At 46.2% G+C, this 23,031-nt stretch overlaps 1 protein-coding gene across 2 annotated transcripts in view; it reads left to right on the forward strand.

The window, feature by feature from the left end:
• The window catches only part of LOC118396139 (neurobeachin-like), a 415,134-nt gene that overhangs the window by 188,976 nt on the left and 203,127 nt on the right, over nucleotides 1-23,031 (forward strand). For both annotated transcript variants that reach the window (XM_052522064.1, XM_052522066.1), the window contains exons 35-38: nucleotides 4,190-4,317; nucleotides 6,934-6,995; nucleotides 16,916-16,980; nucleotides 18,753-18,861. In XM_052522064.1, the coding sequence (XP_052378024.1) occupies nucleotides 4,190-4,317; nucleotides 6,934-6,995; nucleotides 16,916-16,980; nucleotides 18,753-18,861 (364 nt within the window). The remainder of the gene's footprint in view (nucleotides 1-4,189; nucleotides 4,318-6,933; nucleotides 6,996-16,915; nucleotides 16,981-18,752; nucleotides 18,862-23,031) is intronic.

The raw sequence follows: 23,031 nt of genomic DNA on the forward strand, positions 1-23,031 counted from the left end.
CGTAGGCTGGGATCCTCACTATGCAGCTGTTGTTCCGTAGGCTGGGATCCTCACTATGCAGCTGTTGTTCCATAGGCTGGGATCCTCACTATGCAGCTGTTGTTCCATAGGCTGGGATCCTCACTATGAAGCTGTTGTTCCATAGGCTGGGATCCTCACTATGAAGCTGTTGTTCCATAGGCTGGGATCCTCACTATGAAGCTGTTGTTCCGTAGGCTGGGATCCTCACTATGCAGCTGTTGTTCCATAGGCTGGGATCCTCACTATGCAGCTGTTGTTCCATAGGCTGGGATCCTCACTATGCAGCTGTTGTTCCATAGGCTGGGATCCTCACTATGAAGCTGTTGTTCCATAGGCTGGGATCCTCACTATGCAGCTGTTGTTCCATAGGCTGGGATCCTCACTATGCAGCTGTTGTTCCATAGGCTGGGATCCTCACTATGCAGCTGTTGTTCCATAGGCTGGGATCCTCACTATGCAGCTGTTGTTCCGTAGGCTGGGATCCTCACTATGCAGCTGTTGTTCCATAGGCTGGGATCCTCACTATGTAGCTGTTGTTCCATAGGCTGGGATCCTCACTATGCAGCTGTTGTTCCGTAGGCTGGGATCCTCACTATGCAGCTGTTGTTCCATAGGCTGGGATCCTCACTATGCAGCTGTTGTTCCATAGGCTGGGATCCTCACTATGCAGCTGTTGTTCCATAGGCTGGGATCCTCACTATGCAGCTGTTGTTCCATAGGCTGGGATCCTCACTATGCAGCTGTTGTTCCGTAGGCTGGGATCCTCACTATGCAGCTGTTGTTCCATAGGCTGGGATCCTCACTATGCAGCTGTTGTTCCATAGGCTGGGATCCTCACTATGCAGCTGTTGTTCCATAGGCTGGGATCCTCACTATGCAGCTGTTGTTCCGTAGGCTGGGATCCTCACTATGCAGCTGTTGTTCCATAGGCTGGGATCCTCACTATGAAGCTGTTGTTCCATAGGCTGGGATCCTCACTATGCAGCTGTTGTTCCATAGGCTGGGATCCACACTATGCAGCTGTTGTTCCATAGGCTGGGATCCTCACTATGCAGCTGTTGTTCCATAGGCTGGGATCCTCACTATGCAGCTGTTGTTCCATAGGCTGGGATCCATAGGCACTATGCAGCTGTTGTTCCATAGGCTGGGATCCTCACTATGCAGCTGTTGTTCCATAGGCTGGGATCCTCACTATGCAGCTGTTGTTCCATAGGCTGGGATCCTCACTATGCAGCTGTTGTTCCATAGGCTGGGATCTGCACTATGCAGCTGTTGTTCCATAGGCTGGGATCCTCACTATGCAGCTGTTGTTCCATAGGCTGGGATCCTCACTATGCAGCTGTTGTTCCATAGGCTGGGATCCTCACTATGCAGCTGTTGTTCCATAGGCTGGGATCCTCACTATGCAGCTGTTGTTCCATAGGCTGGGATCCTCACTATGCAGCTGTTGTTCCATAGGCTGGGATCCTCACTATGCAGCTGTTGTTCCATAGGCTGGGATCCTCACTATGCAGCTGTTGTTCCATAGGCTGGGATCCACACTATGCAGCTGTTGTTCCATAGGCTGGGATCCTCACTATGCAGCTGTTGTTCCATAGGCTGGGATCCTCACTATGCAGCTGTTGTTCCATAGGCTGGGATCTACACTATGCAGCTGTTCCATAGGCTGGGATCCTCACTATGCAGCTGTTGTTCCATAGGCTGAGATCCTCACTATGCAGCTGTTGTTCCATAGGCTGGGATCCTCACTATGCAGCTGTTGTTCCATAGGCTGGGATCCACACTATGCAGCTGTTGTTCCATAGGCTGAGATCCTCACTATGCAGCTGTTGTTCCATAGGCTGGGATCCTCACTATGCAGCTGTTGTCCATAGGCTGGGATCCACACTATGCAGCTGTTGTTCCATAGGCTGGGATCCTCACTATGCAGCTGTTGTTCCATAGGCTGAGATCCTCACTATGCAGCTGTTGTTCCATAGGCTGGGATCCTCACTATGCAGCTGTTGTTCCATAGGCTGGGATCCTCACTATGCAGCTGTTGTTCCATAGGCTGGGATCCTCACTATGCAGCTGTTGTTCCATAGGCTGGGATCCTCACTATGCAGCTGTTGTTCCATAGGCTGGGATCCTCACTATGCAGCTGTTGTTCCATAGGCTGGGATCCACACTATGCAGCTGTTGTTCCATAGGCTGGGATCCTCACTATGCAGCTGTTGTTCCATAGGCTGGGATCCTCACTATGCAGCTGTTCCATAGGCTGGGATTCACTATGCAGCTGTTGTTCCATAGGCTGGGATCCTCACTATGCAGCTGTTGTTCCATAGGCTGGGATCCTCACTATGCAGCTGTTGTTCCATAGGCTGGGATCCTCACTATGCAGCTGTTGTTCCATAGGCTGGGATCCACACTATGCAGCTGTTGTTCCATAGGCTGAGATCCTCACTATGCAGCTGTTGTTCCATAGGCTGGGATCCTCACTATGCAGCTGTTGTTCCATAGGCTGAGATCCTCACTATGCAGCTGTTGTTCCATAGGCTGGGATCCTCACTATGCAGCTGTTGTTCCATAGGCTGGGATCCACACTATGCAGCTGTTGTTCCATAGGCTGAGATCCTCACTATGCAGCTGTTGTTCCATAGGCTGGGATCCTCACTATGCAGCTGTTGTTCCATAGGCTGGGATCCTCACTATGAAGCTGTTGTTCCATAGGCTGGGATCCTCACTATGTAGCTGTTGTTCCATAGGCTGGGATCCTCACTATGCAGCTGTTGCAAGAGCGCATTTTTGACTGGCTGTCCACTGGTTTCAAAAACAATGATTGATTGGCAGCTTAAACTACATTATTGGATTCAAATACACATTTAGATTTGTGAACATCCATCCACAACAACCACAATCCGCAAGGTGCAAATAGCTAAATGAGAATCACACTGATTCACATCAATGTGCTATGTAGATATCAATAATAAGTGATATCCGTATCGCCGTAGACGACACCACTGCTGTCATCCTTACCTCCAAGCGTTTATACAAGTTGGATAATCTTTGGATGCCGACAGCAGTCGCACCATTGGAAGACATACTGTAGCTTGGACTGTAGCCTACAAAAGCTTATTCCCGCTCTTTTCCCGGTATCCATCAAACCCATTTGGTGTGTCATAGTGGTCTCTTAAATGTTCGCCTTTTTTCAATGCTGATTTGAATGTCATTGAGAAAATAGAGCAACCATTCTTTCTGAATTTAAAAGTAATCCTCAAAGTAATCATGTAGTTTTTCAAAAGTATCTATAGTCAGATTACAATATTTTTGCTGGTAACGTAACGGATTACAGTTACCAGTTTTTTATAATCCTTTACATGTAATCCGTTACTAACCAACCCTCTTAGTTTCTGTATTTTGCTCTCTGCAAAATGTGAGTTAGTTATTCTAAGGAAGCTGGCATATGCCTAAAATAATGGTAATCGTTAATGCTAATCGCTAACAAGCTAGTTTAATGCCAGTTAGCTAAATTAACTAGCTAGGGCAAAGCAAACGTTATCTCTAGTACAGGTTGCTACCAGTGGTGGTATAGATCAGTATGTTGTTGGTGCAATGGCATGTGCTGAAACAGATAGATTATTCTAAAATCTTTGTCTGAATGCAACATCTATTTAAGTATGATGAAACACATCGCATGAGAAACACTGACCAACACTTTGGTTCCTACCTTGTCATAACTCCTACATGCCTTTTTAATTTGTTGTCATGCCAAACAAAACCAACAATAGAATTAGAATTGTCATTGTAATTCTATGATTCCAACAGTTCACCCAAGTATTTTGATTTATTTTCTGAATCAGGAGCACCAGTACTACCAATTATGTTTTCTTTAATTTTATTTAGAGCCCTGGACACAGTGTTCTGCTGTGTGTGAAAGGATGTTCTAACTATCATGTACTAACCCAGGTGGAGGGCTATACTCTGCTCACCACACAACCCTACCCAACCTTATACTAATTTGTTTACTGTTGTCTTTCTCCTCTCGCCTCTGTCTCTTCCTCTCCTCTCTGACATCCTCTCTCTCTCTTTCTTCACCCCCCTCTCTCTCAACCCTGATTCTTTCCCTGTTCTCTGTGTACCCCCCCTCTCTCTCTCTTTCTGTATCTCCCTGCTCTGTTCTCTTCCACAGTATCACTACTAAGTTGGAGCGTGCTCTGGAGAAGGTGGCCCCCCTCCTCAGGGAGATCTTTGTGGACTTTGCTCCGTTCCTCTCTAGGACCCTGTTGGGAAGCCATGGCCAAGAGCTGCTCATAGAAGGTACAGGTGCTGTGTAGAATCTCTCTCGTTTCTCCTCCAAATGTGTGTGGAATCCCTTCCGCCATCCATCCCTCAGTCTGTCTGTCCTTTCCTGGCCCTCCTTATGTCCACTGGCTGCTGTGTCACTGCTGGATGCCTAGTAATATATCCCAGAGAGGGCTACCACACACACACTCACAAATGCGCGCATGTGCACACATGATTAACAATTATGGAGAGTTGACAGGTGTGAATGTTGTCTGATCCCTTCACTCAGCCTGTCTGTCCATCTGTCAGAACGCTGGCAGATACACACACCTCACCGCTGAGCACAGACCAGGCAAACACGACAAACTTCATCAACACAACAGAGCCAGTATTCATAAAGCATAGTACAAGAGATGTCCTACTTTGAGATGCTTTGACCAGACCTTTACCAAGGAACAGAGGCTGTTTTTCCTCCCAGGCTGAATCAGGGCCCTGGTGGAAAGTCTCTCCATTTAGTAGCAATTACCAACCATCCATCACTCAAATTACCCGGGGTCGTGGCCCGAGTGCCCTCTCACCCACCCCCATCTCCCCATCTCCTCTCCTCCTCACCCCTCCTCTCCCCCTCTCTAGACATGTTGTCAGTGTGGTAATTATGTCCAGCCACCCTGGCCTGGCCCCTGGCCCATGATGCACTTGGAGTTGAGAGGGAGGCCCCTGATCGAACAGAGTTGTCGTTGTGATGGCCTCCCCTCTCTCTGTCTCCTCTCCTTCCTCCCCTATCTCCCCTATCTGTGTCTCCTCCCCTACCTCCCCTACCTTTCCTCTCTCTGTCTCCTCTCCTTCCTCCTTCCTCCCCTACCTCCCCTCTCTCTGTCTCCTCTCCTTCCCCCTTCTTCCCCTACCTCTCCTCTCCTTCCTCCCCTACCTCCCCTCTCTCTGTCTCCTCTCCTTCCCCCTTCTTCCCCTACCTTTCCTCCCCTTCCTCCCCTACCTCCCCTCTCTCTGTCTCCTCTCCTTCCCCCTTCTTCCCCTACCTTTCCTCCCCTTCCTCCCCTACCTCCCCTCTCTCTGTCTCCTCTCCTCCCCCTTCCTCCCCTACCTCTCCTCTCCTTCCTCCCCTACCTCCCCTCTCTCTGTCTCCCTCTCCTCCCCCTTCCTCCCCTACCTCCCCTCTCTCTGTCTCCTCTCCTCCCCCTTCCTCCCCTACCTCTCCTCTCCTTCCTCCCCTTCCTCCCCTTTCGCTGTCTCCCCTCCTCCCCCTTCCTCCCCTACCTCTCCTCTCCTTCCTCCCCTACCTCCCCTCTCTCTGTGTCCTCTCCTCCCCCTTCCTCCCCTACCTCTCCTCTCCTTCCTCCCCTACCTCCCCTCTCTCTGGCTCCTCTCCTTCCCCCTTCCTCCCCTACCTCTCCTCTCCTTCCTCCCCTACCTCTCCTCTCTCTGCCTCTCCTCTCCTCCCCCCTTCTTCCCCTACCTCTCCTCTCCTCCCTCCCCTACCTCTCCTCTCTCTGCCTCTCCTCTCCTTCCCCCTTCCTCCCCAACCTCCACTCTTTTTGCCTCTTCACTCCTCTCCCCTGCCTCTCCTTTCCCTGCCTCCCCCTCTCTTTATGAACCCCCCTCCCTCCCTGCCCAACCCATCAGCACACTGCTCGACAATTCCACATTCACTCCAATGATTTAACCCTGCCCTGCTCACAGGAAAGGCCTGTTCAGAGGGGCAGACCCTGTTTAAATCGAAAACATTTAGTTTGTGTACCAGCGTACAGCCAGGGTCCATGGTCATTAGGCCAGCATACCAAAGTAGGGCCGGGGTCACTAGGGGCCAGGGTCACCCTACCACCTGACCCCCTGTGTCAGAGAGAGCTGAGTGATGGGAGAACTGGTCATTGCAGTAACAAGAGGTCAGCAGTGGTAGACTAGCTGTGTGTGTGTGTGTGTCTGTGTGTGTGTGTGTAATAGGACATCTGTAGCTGTCTGTGAACTAGAGAGGGTCACATCCCCTGTTTACAACAGTCTCAGTCTCAGACCGTGTCAGTGCTGTGCAAGAACAGGAGGAAGATTCACACTCTTCACATTATACAATAGTCTACTTTGTCTCCATCCAAAATAGCACCCTATTTCCTATGTAGTGCACTGCAATTGATCAAAGCCAATAGGGCTCTTGTCAACGTAATGCATTGCAGAGGGAATAGGGTGCCATGTGGCACACACTCTTTGTCACTTTGTCTCTATCTCAGTGGTTTCAGGCAGCTAAATGTTTTTGTTATTGTAACATGTTAGGTAATTTACCATTTCCGATTCTGGCAAGCTCTTTCTTTGCATCAACGGTAAAACGGAAGAGATGTTTGACATCCCTGAGATGGTCTGTCTGTGTGTTTATCAACATGTTGACATCTCATCCCTGGTTGTCGACTCATGCTGTCAATCACACTGACTGACGTCTTCATGTAACCATGCCAACGGGCCCTGGCCCCACCAGCCCATAATGATTTCTCCAGAGTGTCTTCTTCTCTGGTAGTGACTACAATGTTAGCCCCTCCCACATGTCATTGGTGAGGTTTCGTAGTGACTTATATGAAGGAAAGTAAGACTGTCATGTGTGTTGTATGACAACTCTGCTTCTAACTCTCTGTTCTGTCTTCCCTCCAGGTCTGGTGTGTATGAAATCCAGCACCTCTGTCGTGGAACTGGTCATGTTGCTCTGCTCTCAGGTGAGATTCTCTCTTTCTCCTCACATATCCCTCATTTTCTCTCCCTCTCTGCTTCTTCCTACCTCCTCACATCCCTCTCTTCCCCACACTCCCTCCATTCTCTCTTCTCTATCTCTTCTGTCCTCTTTTGTTTGTCTCCCTCTCGCCTCCACACCTCTGCTCCCTGTGATGGACTATAAAGGTGAGGCTGCTTCCAGCTCCAGGTTTCTGGGTTGTGCCACGAAATGAGTCCATGACGTGCCCTTTAATATAGACCACATTGAAAACTCCATAAATCTGTAACAAAGTTCCTTCTGTGCACTTTGTGATTTCTAGCTAGATTTGAACCCTCTGATCCCCAGGTTCACACCGTCACTGTAAAGCCATCGTTATTTTGTTACTTTGACAAAGTCATTTCTGAAGATGATTATTTATTGAATGTGATTAAGTGATTCATTTTAAGAAAAATAAATAACCTGTCCCTCATTTTAAGGTCAACCCGGTGACATGAGCTGAACTCACTACTCGACTAAGGGACCAATTATCTGTATGTGTGTACAGAGATGGGGCAGTCATAGAAAAAGGATGTTAACCACTCTTATCGGACACACAATGAGTCCCTGCAACTTAATATGCCATTTGTTAAGCACATTCTTGCTCCTGATCTAAATGAGGCTTGCCGTAACAAAGGGGTTGAACACTTATTGACTCGAGACATTTTAGCTTTTAATTCATTTTTTTCTAACATCTTCTACAAACAAATGTCCACTTTGGCAGAAAATCTAAATGTAATACATTTTAGCTGTAACACAACAAACTGTGGAAAAAGTCAATGGGTCTCAATTCTTTGTAAAGGCACTGTATGTAAACTCTGGATTGTTAATGCTATGTATTGGCCACTGAGAGGCTTTGGAGCCACCGATCGGCCATATTAGAACTCCCCAGTAGAGCGGTCCTCCTTAGGAATGAATGGAATTCTACAGTGTTTCAGATAAATGGGACAAATTACATGTGTTTAAGTATTTTTTTCTTGTGGTGGGGACATTAACATTAGCAATCTATAAAAAATTATACTTTAAGGAATTGTTTCAATATATTTGTAATTTTACTTGTATGTTTAGTTCACATAGTATAATTTAAAATATGCATTAAGGTGTCGGTATTAGAATATGAATGTAGACATTAATAAATGCATTTCTATAGATTCCTAAATGTTTTTTACAATGGTGGGGGAGTGCCAAGACATCACCCCCTATCAGCCATCTAGTGTCTACATGAATCATTGGTTAAGTCTCTTATGTCTCAAAGGGTCACCATCCCAATGTAGCAGTAAGAACACAACAGGAGATAGTTAACATACCTTCTCTCTGCAGGGCCAGTCAGTCAGTCCATAAGGAAGGCATTAGGTGGTGCCTCTCTCGCTGAGTATCCAGTCTGCAGGGATGGAGGCTGCAGTAGGAGGCACATTGTCCGGAGCCCAGGGCCCCTGCAGTGGCGCAGCCGGCCAATCCTGCAGTATGGAGCCAGTCAGCCCGTCAGCTCCCATACATACCCATGCATCTGTTATTAGAGGTCTGAGATTAAGGAGCATTCCTCTCTGTCTACTCACACAACCGCCTGAGCCTTGCAGTAGTGAATCACGCTGTTACTGCTGTTCTTTTGAAGTTTCTGAGGGAATGTTCCCTGACTCTTTCTCTCTTCTGGCGGTCTGTCTTTCTGTAGGCTAACCTAGCACTGTTGCTCTGGGATGTCTACCCTCTTTTCCCACCAGCTCCTGGACTTACTGAGGTCTGGGAGTGTCAGAGAGCCATGTACCCCCCCCACACACACACAGAGTCACCTTCCCTCTGTTCCCCCCACCGCAGACACAGATAGTATTACTGTGGCTCCAATAGTTCCTGCCATTAGGGGCTCCTGGGATGAAACCCAGCCTGAGATATCGACCAGTCAGAGAGGCTGAAAGTGGATCTGCTTGGCCTGAGTTGGAACCACAGCTAGCTTTATCCAGCAGCACTGGCAGGGATGGGCACAGTGAATCTGGTTAATCCTGATCTGATTCCATCAGTATGGGGCTAGGACAAGGTTGTATGGGGCTAGGACAAGGCTGTATGGGGCTAGAACAAGGCAGTATGGGGCTGGGGCTGTATGGGGCTTGAGCAAGGCTGTATGGGGCTAGGACCAGGCTGTATGGAGCTGGGGCTGAATGGGGCTGGGACCAGGCTGTATGGAGCTGGGGCTGAATGGGGATAGGACAAGGCTGTATGGGGCTGGGACAAGGCTGTATGGGGCTAGGACAAGGCTTTATGGAGCTGGGACAAGGCTGTATGGGGCTGGGACAAGGCTGTATGGGGCTAGGACAAGGCTGTATGGAGCTGGGACTGTATGGAGCTAGGACAAGGCTGTATGGGGCTGGGACAAGGCTGTATGGGGCTAGGACAAGGCTGTATGGAGCTGGGACTGTATGGGGCTATGACAAGGCTGTATGGAGCTGGGACTGTATGGGGCTAGGACAAGGCTGTGTGGAGCTGGGACTGTATGGAGCTAGGACAAGGCTGTATGGAGCTGGGACTGTATGGGGCTAGGACAAGGCTGTATGGAGCTGGGACTGTATGGGGCTAGGACAAGGCTGTATGGAGCTGGGACTGTATGGGGCTAGGACAAGGCTGTATGGAGCTGGGACTGTATGGGGCTAGGACCAGGCTATATGGGGCTATGACAAGGCTATATGGGGCTAGGACAATGCTGTATGGGGCATGGACAAGGCTGTATGGGACTGGGACTGTATGGGGCTAGGACAAGGCTGTATGGAGCTGGGACTGTATGGGGCTAGGACAATGCAGTATGGGGCTAGGACCAGGCTGTCTGGAGCTAGGACAAGGCTGTATGGAGCTGGGGCTGTATGGAGCTAGGACAAGGCTGTATGGAGCTGAGACTGTATGGGGCTAGGAGAAGGCTGTATGAGGCTGGGACAAGGCTGTATGGGGCTGGGACAAGGCTGTGTGGCTGGGGCTGTAGGGGGCTCGGACGGGCAGCAGACTGTGTGTCTCTTCACAGACGGCCTGGTGAATGAGAAGGTCAAACAGCTCTGTTTCTTGTAACAGCTTAAACACACAGGGGATCTGCAGTGGAGCCCGGGAGATTTACTGACAGAGAGCCTCCAGATGTGGAGAGCAGAGCAGATAAAAGACTACAGCCTCGCTCTGACAGCCTGGATTGAGACGCCACAGTACTGTTGTCTGCCTGTCGCCTACTGATGTTGGGGCTGTATGTAGGGCTGCAGAGGAACAAGAAGTTTGTGTGTAACAAACGATTTAAAACAATAAAATTCAGGACCCCTTAACCAATAGGATAATCTTCCGAGGTTAAACACTCCCAGACACCACAGATTGTAAACTTGTTTTATCTGAGCTCCTGAGCCCCCCCCCCCTGGCTGCAGGTCAGCCCATAGCTAGATATTCTGCATTCTGTTGCAGGTCAGCCCATAGCTAGATATTCTGGATTCTGCTGCAGGTCAGCCCATAGCTAGATATTCTGCATTCTGTTGCAGGTCAGCCCATAGCTAGATATTCTGGATTCTGTTGCAGGTCAGCCCATAGCTAGATATTCTGGATTCTGTTGCAGGTCAGCCCATAGCTAAATATTCTGCATTCTGTTGCAGATCAGCTCATAGCTAGATATTCTGCATTCTGTTGCAGGTCAGCCCATAGCTAAATATTCTGCATTCTGTTGCAGGTCAGCTCATAGCTAGATATTCTGGATTCTGCTGCAGGTCAGCCCATAGCTAGATATTCTGGATTCTGCTGCAGGTCAGCCCATAGCTAGATATTCTGCATTCTGTTGCAGGTCAGCCCATAGCTAAATATTCTGCATTCTGTTGCAGGTCAGCTCATAGCTAGATATTCTGGATTCTGCTGCAGGTCAGCCCATAGCTAAATGTTCTGCATTATGTTGCAGGTCAGCCCATAGCTTTATATTCTGGATTATGTTGCAGGTCAGCCCATAGCTAAATATTCTGCATTCTGTTGCAGGTCAGCCCATAGCTAGATATTCTGGATTCTGTTGCAGGTCAGCCCATAGCTATATATTCTGGATTCTGTTGCAGGTCAGCCCATAGCTAGATATTCTGGATTCTGTTGCAGGTCAGCCCATAGCTAGATATTCTGGATTCTGTTGCAGGTCAGCCCATAGCTAGATATTCTGCATTCTGTTGCAGGTCAGCCCATAGCTAGATATTCTGGATTCTGTTGCAGGTCAGCCCATAGCTAGATATTCTGGATTCTGTTGCAGGTCAGCCCATAGCTAAATATTCTGCATTCTGTTGCAGATCAGCTCATAGCTAGATATTCTGCATTCTGTTGCAGGTCAGCCCATAGCTAAATATTCTGCATTCTGTTGCAGGTCAGCTCATAGCTAGATATTCTGGATTCTGCTGCAGGTCAGCCCATAGCTAGATATTCTGGATTCTGCTGCAGGTCAGCCCATAGCTAGATATTCTGCATTCTGTTGCAGGTCAGCCCATAGCTATATATTCTGCATTCTGTTGCAGGTCAGCTCATAGCTAGATATTCTGGATTCTGCTGCAGGTCAGCCCATAGCTAAATGTTCTGCATTATGTTGCAGGTCAGCCCATAGCTTTATATTCTGGATTATGTTGCAGGTCAGCCCATAGCTAAATATTCTGCATTCTGTTGCAGGTCAGCCCATAGCTAGATATTCTGGATTCTGTTGCAGGTCAGCCCATAGCTATATATTCTGGATTCTGTTGCAGGTCAGCCCATAGCTAGAAATTCTGGATTCTGTTGCAGGTCAGCACATAGCTAGATATTCTGGATTCTGCTGCAGGTCAGCCCATAGCTAGATATTCTGGATTCTGTTGCAGGTCAGCCCATAGCTAGATATTCTGGATTCTGTTGCAGGTCAGCCCATAGCTAAATATTCTGCATTCTGTTGCAGGTCAGCCCATAGCTTTATATTCTGGATTATGTTGCATGTCAGCCCATAGCTAGATATTCTGCATTCTGTTGCAGGTCAGCCCATAGCTAAATATTCTGCATTCTCTTGCAGGTCAGCTCATAGCTAGATATTCTGGATTCTGCTGCAGGTCAGCCCATAGCTAGATATTCTGGATTCTGTTGCAGGTCAGCCCATAGCTAAATATTCTGCATTCTGTTGCAGGTCAGCCCATAGCTAGATATTCTGGACTCTGCTGCAGGTCAGCCCATAGCTAGATATTCTGGATTCTGTTGCAGGTCAGCCCATAGCTAAATATTCTGCATTATGTTGCAGGTCAGCCCATAGCTTTATATTCTGGATTATGTTGCAGGTCAGCCCATAGCTAAATATTCTGCATTCTGTTGCAGGTCAGCCCATAGCTAGATATTCTGGATTCTGTTGCAGGTCAGCCCATAGCTATATATTCTGGATTCTGTTGCAGGTCAGCCCATAGCTAGATATTCTGGATTCTGTTGCAGGTCAGCCCATAGCTAGATATTCTGGATTCTGTTGCAGGTCAGCCCATAGCTAGATATTCTGGATTCTGTTGCAGGTCAGCCCATAGCTAGATATTCTGGATTCTGTTGCAGGTCAGCCCATAGCTAAATATTCTGCATTCTGTTGCAGGTCAGCCCATAGCTTTATATTCTGGATTATGTTGCATGTCAGCCCATAGCTAGATATTCTGCATTCTGTTGCAGGTCAGCCCATAGCTAGATATTCTGGATTCTGTTGCAGGTCAGCCCATAGCTAGATATTCTGTATTATGTTGCAGGTCTGCTAGATATTCTGTATTATGTTGCAGGTCAGCCCATAGCTAGATATTCTGGATTCTGTTGCAGGTCAGCCCATAGCTAAATATTCTGCATTCTGTTGCAGGTTCTGATTCTTGCAGGTCAGCCCATAGCTAGATATTCTGCATTCTGTTGCAGGTCAGCCCATAGCTAGATATTCTGGATTCTGTTGCAGGTCAGCCCATAGCTATATATTCTGAATTCTGTTGCAGGTCAGCCCATAGCTAGATATTCTGGATTCTGTTGCAGGTCAGCCCATAGCTAGATATTCTGGATTCTGTTGCAGGTCAGCCAATAGCTAGATATTCTGGATTATGTTGCAGGTCAGCCCATAGCTAGATATTCTGGATTCTGTTGCAGGTCAGCCCATAGCTAAATATTCTGCATTCTGTTGCAGATCAGCTCATAGCTAGATATTCTGGATTCTGTTGCAGGTCAGCCCATAGCTTTATATTCTATTCTGTTGCTGGTCAGCCCATAGCTAGATATTCTGGATTCTGTTGCACGTCAGCCCATAGCTAAATATTCTGCATTCTGTTGCAGGTCAGCTCATAGCTAGATATTCTGGATTCTGCTGCAGGTCAGCCCATAGCTAGATATTCTGGATTCTGTTGCAGGTCAGCCCATAGCTAAATATTCTGCATTCTGTTGCAGGTCAGCCCATAGCTAGATATTCTGGATTCTGCTGCAGGTCAGCCCATAGCTAGATATTCTGGATTCTGTTGCAGGTCAGCCCATAGCTAAATATTCTGCATTCTGTTGCAGGTCAGCCCATAGCTAGATATTCTGGATTCTGCTGCAGGTCAGCCCTAGCTAGATATTCTGATTCTGTTGCAGGTCAGCCCATAGCTAAATATTCTGCATTATGTTTCTGCTTTATATTCTGGATTATGTTGCAGGTCAGCCCATAGCTAAATATTCTGCATTCTGTTGCAGGTCAGCCCATAGCTAGATATTCTGGATTCTGTCGCAGGTCAGCCCATACCTATATATTCTGGATTCTGTTGCAGGTCAGCCCATAGCTAGATATTCTGGATTCTGTTGCAGGTCAGTTGATATTCTGGATTCTGTTGCTGGTCAGCCCATAGCTAGATATTCTGGATTCTGTTGCAGGTCAGCCCATAGCTAAATATTCTGCATTCTGTTGCAGATCAGCTCATAGGTAGATATTCTGGATTCTGTTGCAGGTCAGCCCATAGCTTTATATTCTATTCTGTTGCAGGTCATAGCTAGATATTCTGTTGCAGGTCAGCCCATAGCTAGATATTCTGGATTCTGCTGCAGGTCAGCCCATAGCTAGATATTCTGGATTCTGTTGCTGGTCAGCCCATAGCTAGATATTCTGGATTCTGTTGCAGGTCAGCCCATAGCTAGATATTCTGGATTCTGTTGCAGGTCAGCCCATAGCTAAATATTCTGCATTCTGTTGCAGGTCAGCCCATAGCTTTATATTCTGGATTATGTTGCATGTCAGCCCATAGCTAAATATTCTGCATTCTGTTGCAGGTCAGCCCATAGCTAGATATTCTGGATTCTGTTGCAGGTCAGCCCATAGCTAGATATTCTGGATTCTGTTGCAGGTCAGCCCATAGCTAGATATTCTGGATTCTGTTGCAGGTCAGCCCATAGCTAGATATTCTGGATTCTGTTGCAGGTCAGCCCATAGCTAGATATTCTGGATTCTGTTGCAGGTCAGCCCATAGCTAGATATTCTGGATTCTGTTGCAGGTCAGCCCATAGCTAGATATTCTGGATTCTGTTGCAGGTCAGCCCATAGCTAGATATTCTGGATTCTGTTGCAGGTCAGCCCATAGCTCGATATTCTGGATTCTGTTGCAGGTCAGCCCATAGCTAGATATTCTGGATTCTGTTGCAGGTCAGCCCATAGCTATATATTCTGAATTCTGTTGCAGGTCAGCCCATAGCTAGATATTCTGGATTCTGTTGCAGGTCAGCCCATAGCTAGATATTCTGGATTATGTTGCAGGTCAGCCCATAGCTAGATATTCTGGATTCTGTTGCAGGTCAGCCCATAGCTAGATATTCTGGATTCTGTTGCAGGTCAGCCCATAGCTAGATATTCTGGATTCTGTTGCAGGTCAGCCCATAGCTAGATATTCTGGATTCTGTTGCAGGTCAGCCCATAGCTAGATATTCTGGATTCTGTTGCAGGTCAGCCCATAGCTAGATATTCTGGATTCTGTTGCAGGTCAGCCCATAGACAGAGGTTCTGGGTTCTTTTTCTCTGCATCTACATGAAGGATCATGTTGCTTCCTCCTGGAGAAGCATGTCAGGCCTAATTCCCTTCAAACAGGCAACAATGGGCTTTCCTGAAATCCCTGCAATCAAAGCACAGCCCCTTTAGAGCCCTGCTGCACAGAAGAAGAAAAAAACTCTGGGGATGAAAACATCTGTAACGGTAACCAGAGAGTTTACTGTACTGTAACTCAGTTAGACAAGATAGGGGTTCAGGCTGAGTTTTCCCCCTCCTACCTGATGTCACTCTCCTGGCGCTGCATGAGACATCTGCTTTGATTTCCGAACTTATATTTTTGTCACGTGAGTGCGGTGCGAACAGATCCTCAGAAGACTGGCCGAACATGAGCCCTGTCCAAATCAGTAACAGCCTATTGTGGAGCGGATACTGTAGCAGAGAGAGAGCGAGAGAGAGAGATAGAGGTCAGGATAAATCATGTGGAGACCAGATGCCCAGCATATCAGTGCCGTCTCTCTCACTTAAGGTGACTGTGTGAGGTGGAACTGTGTTCTCTAGCCTGGTGCGGTCTGTCCCACACTACAGCAACTATGGCACTACCATGCTACCATACACTATTTGGCAATCTGTTGTTAATACCGTTTCTGAGATGCACAATCTCATTTGTTAGCCTCGTCTATGCGTGATATTCAGTTGGTTTTACACCTGACACTTGGCTAGCATTGAAAACTGGGAAACTTTCCCCCTTCTATATTCCTTCTTTATTCTCTTTCTATTGTGAACTGTGGCCTCCTCTGTTTTCCCTTTCATTTGCTCCTCAGTGCGTGAGGTTCCCACAGTGCAAGGCCCTCTCCTCTGCTCCCAAACAGCTTTTTAATCATTCCCAGACCGGGTAGTGATGGTGCTGGGGAGAGGGTGGGGGGTGCCCCGGGGCCGCAGCCACTCTAGGATCCGGCTCCACACTGCTGTAGATGGCTCTCCTCTCCTCAGTCATCTGTCAGTGTGCAGACAGAGGAAATGGCTGTATTTAAGGCTGAGGATACAGTTTCATCCCCAATTACATCTCTCCTGTGTTTACTGATCTGTTCACAGAGGAAGGTCTCATCCCAAATGCCACCCTATTCCCTATATAGTGCACTAACTATTGACTAGGGTCCATAGGACTGATCAAAGGAGTGCATAGAATGCCATTTGGGACGCTTGCGAAGAAAAGAGGCAAGCTCACATGCCGGGCAGAGATGCAGCTTTTTATAGCCCGCACTTCTCTTTGAAAGGATTCAATGACCTTGATGCCTTCTTAGCTTCTAATTAAAGTAAGGAAACAATTGAATGTGTGATGGCCATTTGAATTGCAGTGGAGACTAGCCATGCAGAGAGATCCATGTATTTATCATAGACTCTGTAGATTATTATTACCATCACTGTTTTTATTGTACATGTTTTTTTGGTTTTGGAAATATTTTTCTGGTTTGTGAAGCTTTCAGGGCAAAGTGTTCCAGAATAGTTTTTTATCACTATGTTATTGTTATTTTATTGCCTGCCTATGATTTTTATTGTAAATTTGCCCGTTGAAATGTTTTTATAGCCACCGCCAAGTAGCGCTGATTAGAATGTTATAAACTGTGGGTTTTTATGTCTTTAACTGTTTACAGACTGAGTTTGAATAGCAAATGAAAGAGCAGACAGCCCTGTCTCTGTATTTGAAGTAGGTGTTGTTAGTACACACCCAAGCTATCAGAGAACAATATAGCATCCTAATCCAAGTCAAAAAGTTTTTGCCAAAGCTGAATCTCTCCAGCGTCTTGAAAAGGTAACCCCACTGGACCTTGTGGAAGGCTTTGTCTGACATACAGCCATGGAGCCAGTATATGTGACTAACTATCCCAACGTTCCTCCTCTCCTCTTTCTATTCTCTTCTCCTCTCCTCCTCCTGTCTCAGGAGTGGCAGAACTCGATCCAGAAAAATGCAGGCCTTGCCTTCATTGAGCTCATCAATGAGGGAAGGTAGGTATCATATTCGCACACTCTCACGCAAGCACCCGCGCACACACACACACACACCCACGCACACACACACACACACACAAACACACACACACGCACCATATGTTTTACTATCCTTGTGGGGACCTAAAATGAAAAATGTCCATTCAAAATCGTATTTTTCCTCATCCCTAAACCTAACCATTACCCCTATCCCTAATTGTAACCCTAGCCCTAAACCTAACCCCTAACCCTAATTGTAACCCTAGCCCTAAACCTAACCCCTAACCCTAATTGTAACCCTAGCCCTAAACCTAACCCCTAAGCCTAAAATAGCTGGGAAATGTCCCCAATGAGGGAGAATTTTCCTTGTTTTACTATCCTTGTGTGGACTTTTGTGGATTTCCGGTACACACACCACACATACACACACACACACCAGCTCTGAGCAGGTTGTTAGGTTCAGTGGCAGCAGTAGATTAGCAGTAAGCTGCCAGCTCCTAGAGTGCGGGGTGCTGTACTGTGTACTGAAGTGTGCTCTAGGGGTTAAGGTAAATACAATTGGTATGGCAGCGTGACGTAACAATATAAACAAGATAGTGTATCCCCTCTGTCTGTGTATTCCTCACCCCCCCTCTGTGAGTGTGGCAGGTTCAGATCAGGCAGGGTGTTATAGAACAGATCGGCCTCCATGTCCATCTGGTGACCCATCTGTGTAACCCTCTTACATCCAAACTGCCCAGCGTCAGCCTTATGCCCCAAGTCCAGCCCTATACCCCAGGCCCAGCCCTATATCCCAGTGCAGCCTCACTGTGCCCAACCCATCCCTGTCTTAGCCCTCCCTGGCACCTCCCCTGCCCCCATGTTGGGCCTGGATAAAGAGCCTTACTCAATTGTGGCCTGGCCGCTCTGTCACTCCATTACACTGTCACTCTACCACCCACGCTGTCCAGGGTGCTGCTGGCAGATCTCATCTCTCCTACACTACCACTATCTCTGTACTGTGGACACCTGAACTGCATCCCAAATGGAACCCTAATACTTATGTAGTGCACTACTTTTTAACAGGGCTCTGGTCAAAAGTAGTGCACTATATAGGGAACAGGGTTTGGGACAGAGACCTGGCGATCTCTAACCAACCAGCATATCAGCCATCTGCAGTCTTCTGAACGATAACCGAACAGCTAACCAAACTGTCCTGTATTTCTCTCTAACCTATCAGCTAATAAACTAGCTAAGATAACCAGCTAACTAACTAACTACAATCCTAGTTGAGAACATTAACGTCTAAACGAGGAGAGGGAGAATTGTTCAGGGCTCAGAGTGTAGTTGTAGTTAAAAGCTTGTCAACACTAATCTGATGACTGCAGTTCTATGAGGCCTCTCCCCGAGACAGAGGATACTTCCAAAATGGCACCCTATTACCTAGGTAGTGCACTACTTTTGACTAGTGCTATTATTGAAATAGGTTGTCATTTGGGATGCAGAAGAGGGTATCAGAAGCTCTGTAATTAAAGCAAAGCAGACCTAATTGGGTGTAAAATGGCATATAATCTCCACATAGAAGCCTGGGCGTTTTCAATGATTAAAAAGATTGAAGCGTGGGCAGAAGCAGGTAGCATGTACGCCAGGCAGGCTGAGGAATCATTCAACCATGGGAGGAGAAGCGATCAGGTCCGGGGGGTCTGTCTGTCTATGTGGTCTGTGTGTTTTCAGGTTGTTGTGTCATGCTATGAGGACCACATAGATGTGTTAACTGACTGACTAACTAGTATTCTGTCTGACTGTTCCAGATTGCTGTGTCATGCTATGAAGGACCACATCGTACGTGTTGCCAACGAGGCAGAGTTCATCCTCAACAGACAGAGAGCAGAAGACGTCCATAAACACGCTGAGTTTGAGGTACAGCACATATATACAGTATATATAGTACCAGTCAAGTTTGGACACACCTACTCATTCAAGGGTTTTTCTTAATTGTATACTATTTTATACATTGTAGAATAATAGTGAAGACATCAAAACTATGAAATAACCAAAAAAGTGTTATACAAATCCAAATATATTTTAGATTCTTCAAAGTAGCCACCCTTTGCCTTGATGACTGCTTTGCACACTCTTGGCATTCTCTCAACCAACTTCACCTGGAATGCTTTTCCAAAAGTCTTGGAGTTCCCACATATGCTGAGCACTTGGCTGATTTTCCTTCACTTTGCGGTCCAACACATCCCAAACCATCTCAATTGGGTTGAGGTCGGGTGATTGCGAAGGTCAGGTCATCTGATGCAGCATTCAATCACTTCTTGGACAAATAGCCCTCACACAGCCTGGAGGTATATTGGGTCATTGTCCTGTTGAAAAACAAATTATAGTCCCACTAAGCCCAAACCAGATGGGATGGCGTATCATTGCAGAATGCTGTGGTAGCCATGCTGGTTAAGTGTGCTTTGAATTCTAAATACATCACTGACATTGTCACCAGCAAAGCACCCGCACACCATCACACCTCCTCCTCCATGCTTCTTGGTGGGAACCACACATGCAGAGATCATCCGTTCACCTACTCTTCGTCTCACAAAGACACCGAGGTTGGAACCAAAAATCTCAAATTTGGACTCATCAGACCAAATGGCAAATTTCCACCAGTCTAATATCCATTGCTCGTGTTTCTTGGCCCAAGCAAGTCTCTTCTTTTTATTGGTTTCCAGGTTACTACCTCATGGAGCTGGTTGAGAGAATGCCAAGAGTGTGCAAAGCTGTCATCAAGGCAAAGGGTGGCTACTTTGAAGAATTTAAAATATATATATTAATTTGTTTAACTCTTTCTTGGTTACTACATGATTCCATATGTGTTTCCAGTTGTAGTTTTGATAGCTTTCACTATTTTTCTGCAATGTAGAAAACAGTAAAATAAAGAAAAACCCTTGAATGAGTAGGTGTGTCCGAACTTTTGACTGGTAGTGTATATAGTAGGCCTACAGTGCAGATAGTACATTATCTAATCTTGTCAACTGACTACAGCAGCCTTGATAGTCCCTGCTCTGGAGAGACTGACTTCAGTACTGCATCCCAAATGGCACCCTATTCCAAGCATAGTGCACTACTTTTGACCAGAGCCCATTGAAATCGGGTGACATTTGGGAGGCAGCCCGGGTCTTTGAGAGAATAGCACTGGATTAGAAGCAGCTCAGTACTCCTGTAGTCCCTGTGTCTCCCCATGAGGATTATGGCTTTACCATTAGGCCACTCTAAGGGATTATAATAACCAGCCTGCTAGCAATATTAATAAGGAGACTGAACGATATGCCAGCTATATTCATATCTGGTCTTATTGGCTTTAAGCCCGTCCAACAGTGTAATGATTCTACCCCAGAGACAGTACTTACACCACATATCAAACACACTGCCTGTTCTCACTACAAAGCATCAGAACACCAACACTCTCATTATTGATTTCTGTAGGAATTAGAGGACGTCTGCAGTAATTAGACAGTATCTGCATGCCAAATGGCACCCTATTATCTTAATAGTGCGCTGCTTTTGATCAGGACCCAATAGGCTCTGGTCAAAAGTAGTGCACCATATAAGGAATAGGGCGCAGTCAGTCTTTAGTAATGCTACTTTCTGTGTCTAATTAATTCTTTATTAAATGGAAGGAAGCCTGAGAAGGTTTTATTACCATACAGTAGTGGAGAGGAGAGAGGAGCAGCTTTCTGAGCACAGGGAGAGGCTCTGTTCAGAGGAATGTCATGCCTCTTTTAGACAGCAGGTAGAGCTGCTCTATCTCTCTTTCTCTTCTCACTCACTTCCTTTCACTCACTCACTCTGTCTGTCTGTCTGTCTGTCCGTCCGTCTGTCCGTCTGTCTCTTTCTCTCTCTCTGTCTCTTTCTCGCTCTCTGTGTCTCTCTCTTTCTCTCTCTCTGTCTCTCTCTCGCTCTCTCTCTGTCTGTCTCAAATTCAAATTCATTGGCATTTATTGGCATGAAAACCATTGTCAATATTGCCAAAGCAACAATGTATACAATATATATTGTAATACAATTATAAAGAATAAAGAATAATAATATAAAATGGTAGTAAATAATAATACAAAAAATAATAACAATATAATGGTAACAGTCAATAGTAGAAATGTAATAAATATAAAAATATAAATATGGAAAATGAAACTAAAAATGGTCATCTTCACCATTACATCAGTACTACAACATCCATCACCATCATTAAACTGCTATCATTACCATTACCACCCATACCACTACTATTTGGAATGATAAACAACAATTATAATAGTAATAACAATAATAGTAACAATAAGTAAGTTACTGTTTACTATGCAGATGTTATTATTCAGTGTCCCTCAGGCAATGGCAGGCAAATACATATTTGGCTGCAAGAGCAGCTCCTTCGCCCATGAGTATTCTTAGTTTTTCCTCTGGGTTTAATAAGTTAAAACCTGGAATAAATGTAGTAATTTCAGTGAATAATGAATCTCTTTGTGAGGAATATTTATCACAGTAAAGAAGAAAGTGCATCTCTGTCTCTATCTCCCCTGTCGTGCAGTGACCACATACACGCTCCTCTTTGGGTAGCCATGTCTTTTTATGTCTGCTGGTTTCTATTGCCAATTGATGGTCACTCAGCCTCTACTTGGTAAGGGTCTGTCTCTGCTTCGTATCTCTGACAGAGGAGAGATAAACAGCCAGTTCATATTCTCTGTTTAGGGTCAGATAGCAATTTAGTCGGCTTTGGGATTTTGTTTCGTTTTTCCAATGTTGTAAATATGAGTCTTTTGACTGGTTCATAATTTTGTTTATTGGAATTCTTTCTTTTAAAGCAGTGCTGGTGTCAGCTTGGTTGGTGAGGTCCAACACCAGCTGACTGAGAGGGCTCGTTTCTGGGCTCAGCTCTTGGGTTTGAAGTGCTTTAAATTACAGACTTGAATTTGGACTTGAATTTAGATGCAGCCAAAGTTTGAATGATCTTTTCTGTATTTTCATTACTAAAATCAAATCAAATGTTATTTGTCACATGCACATGGTAAGCAGATGTTAATGCGAGTGTAGCGAAATGCTTGTGCTTCTAGTTTCGACAATGCAGTAATAACCAACGAGTAATCTAACCTAACAATTTCACAACAACTACCTTATACACACAAGTGTAAAGGGATGAAGAATATGTACATAAATATATATGAATGAGTGATGGTACAGAACGGCATAGGCAAGATGCAGTAGATGGTATCGAGTACAGTATATACATATGAGATGAGTATTGTAGGGTATGTAAACATTATATTAAGTGGCATTGTTTAAAGTGGCTCGTGATACATTTTTTACATGTATGGCAGCAGCCACTCAATGTTAGTGGTGGCTGTTTAACAGTCTGATGGCCTTGAGATAGAAGCTGTTTTCAGTCTCTCGGTCACTACTTTGATGCACCTGTACTGACCTCGCCTTCTGGATGATAGCGGGGTGAACAGGCAATGGCTCGGGTGGTTGTTGTCCTTGATCTTTATGGCCTTCCTGTGACATCAGGTGGTGTAGGTGTCCTGGAGGGCAGGTAGTTTGCTCCCAGTGATGCGTTGTGCAGACCTCACTACCCTCTGGAGAGCCTTACGGTTGTGGGCGGAGCAGCTTCCGTACCAGGCGGTGATACAATCTGACAGGATGCTCTCGATTGTGCATCTGTAAAAGTTTGTGAGCGCTTTTGGTGACAAACCCGAATTTCTTCAGCCTCCTGAGGTTGAAGAGGCGCTGCTGCGCCTTCTTCACCATGCTGTCTGTGTGGGTGGACCAATTCAGTTTGTCCGTGATGTGTAAGCCGAGGAACTTAAAACTATCTACCCTCTCTACTACTGTCCCATCGATGTGGATAGGGGGGTGCTCCCTCTGCTGTGAACAGGAGAGGGCTCAGAACACACCCTTGTGGGGCCCCAGTGTTGAGGATCGGCAGGGTGGAGATGTTGTTACCTACCCTTGTGAAAATAATTATGTTCTTTGGTTTTAGATTTTTATTGCACACTTGTTTTCTGTGTACATACATTTTATTAAGTCGTACACCTTACCACC

This window comes from Oncorhynchus keta, chromosome 1 (assembly GCF_023373465.1).
Source record: "Oncorhynchus keta strain PuntledgeMale-10-30-2019 chromosome 1, Oket_V2, whole genome shotgun sequence".
NCBI lineage: Eukaryota > Metazoa > Chordata > Actinopteri > Salmoniformes > Salmonidae > Oncorhynchus > Oncorhynchus keta.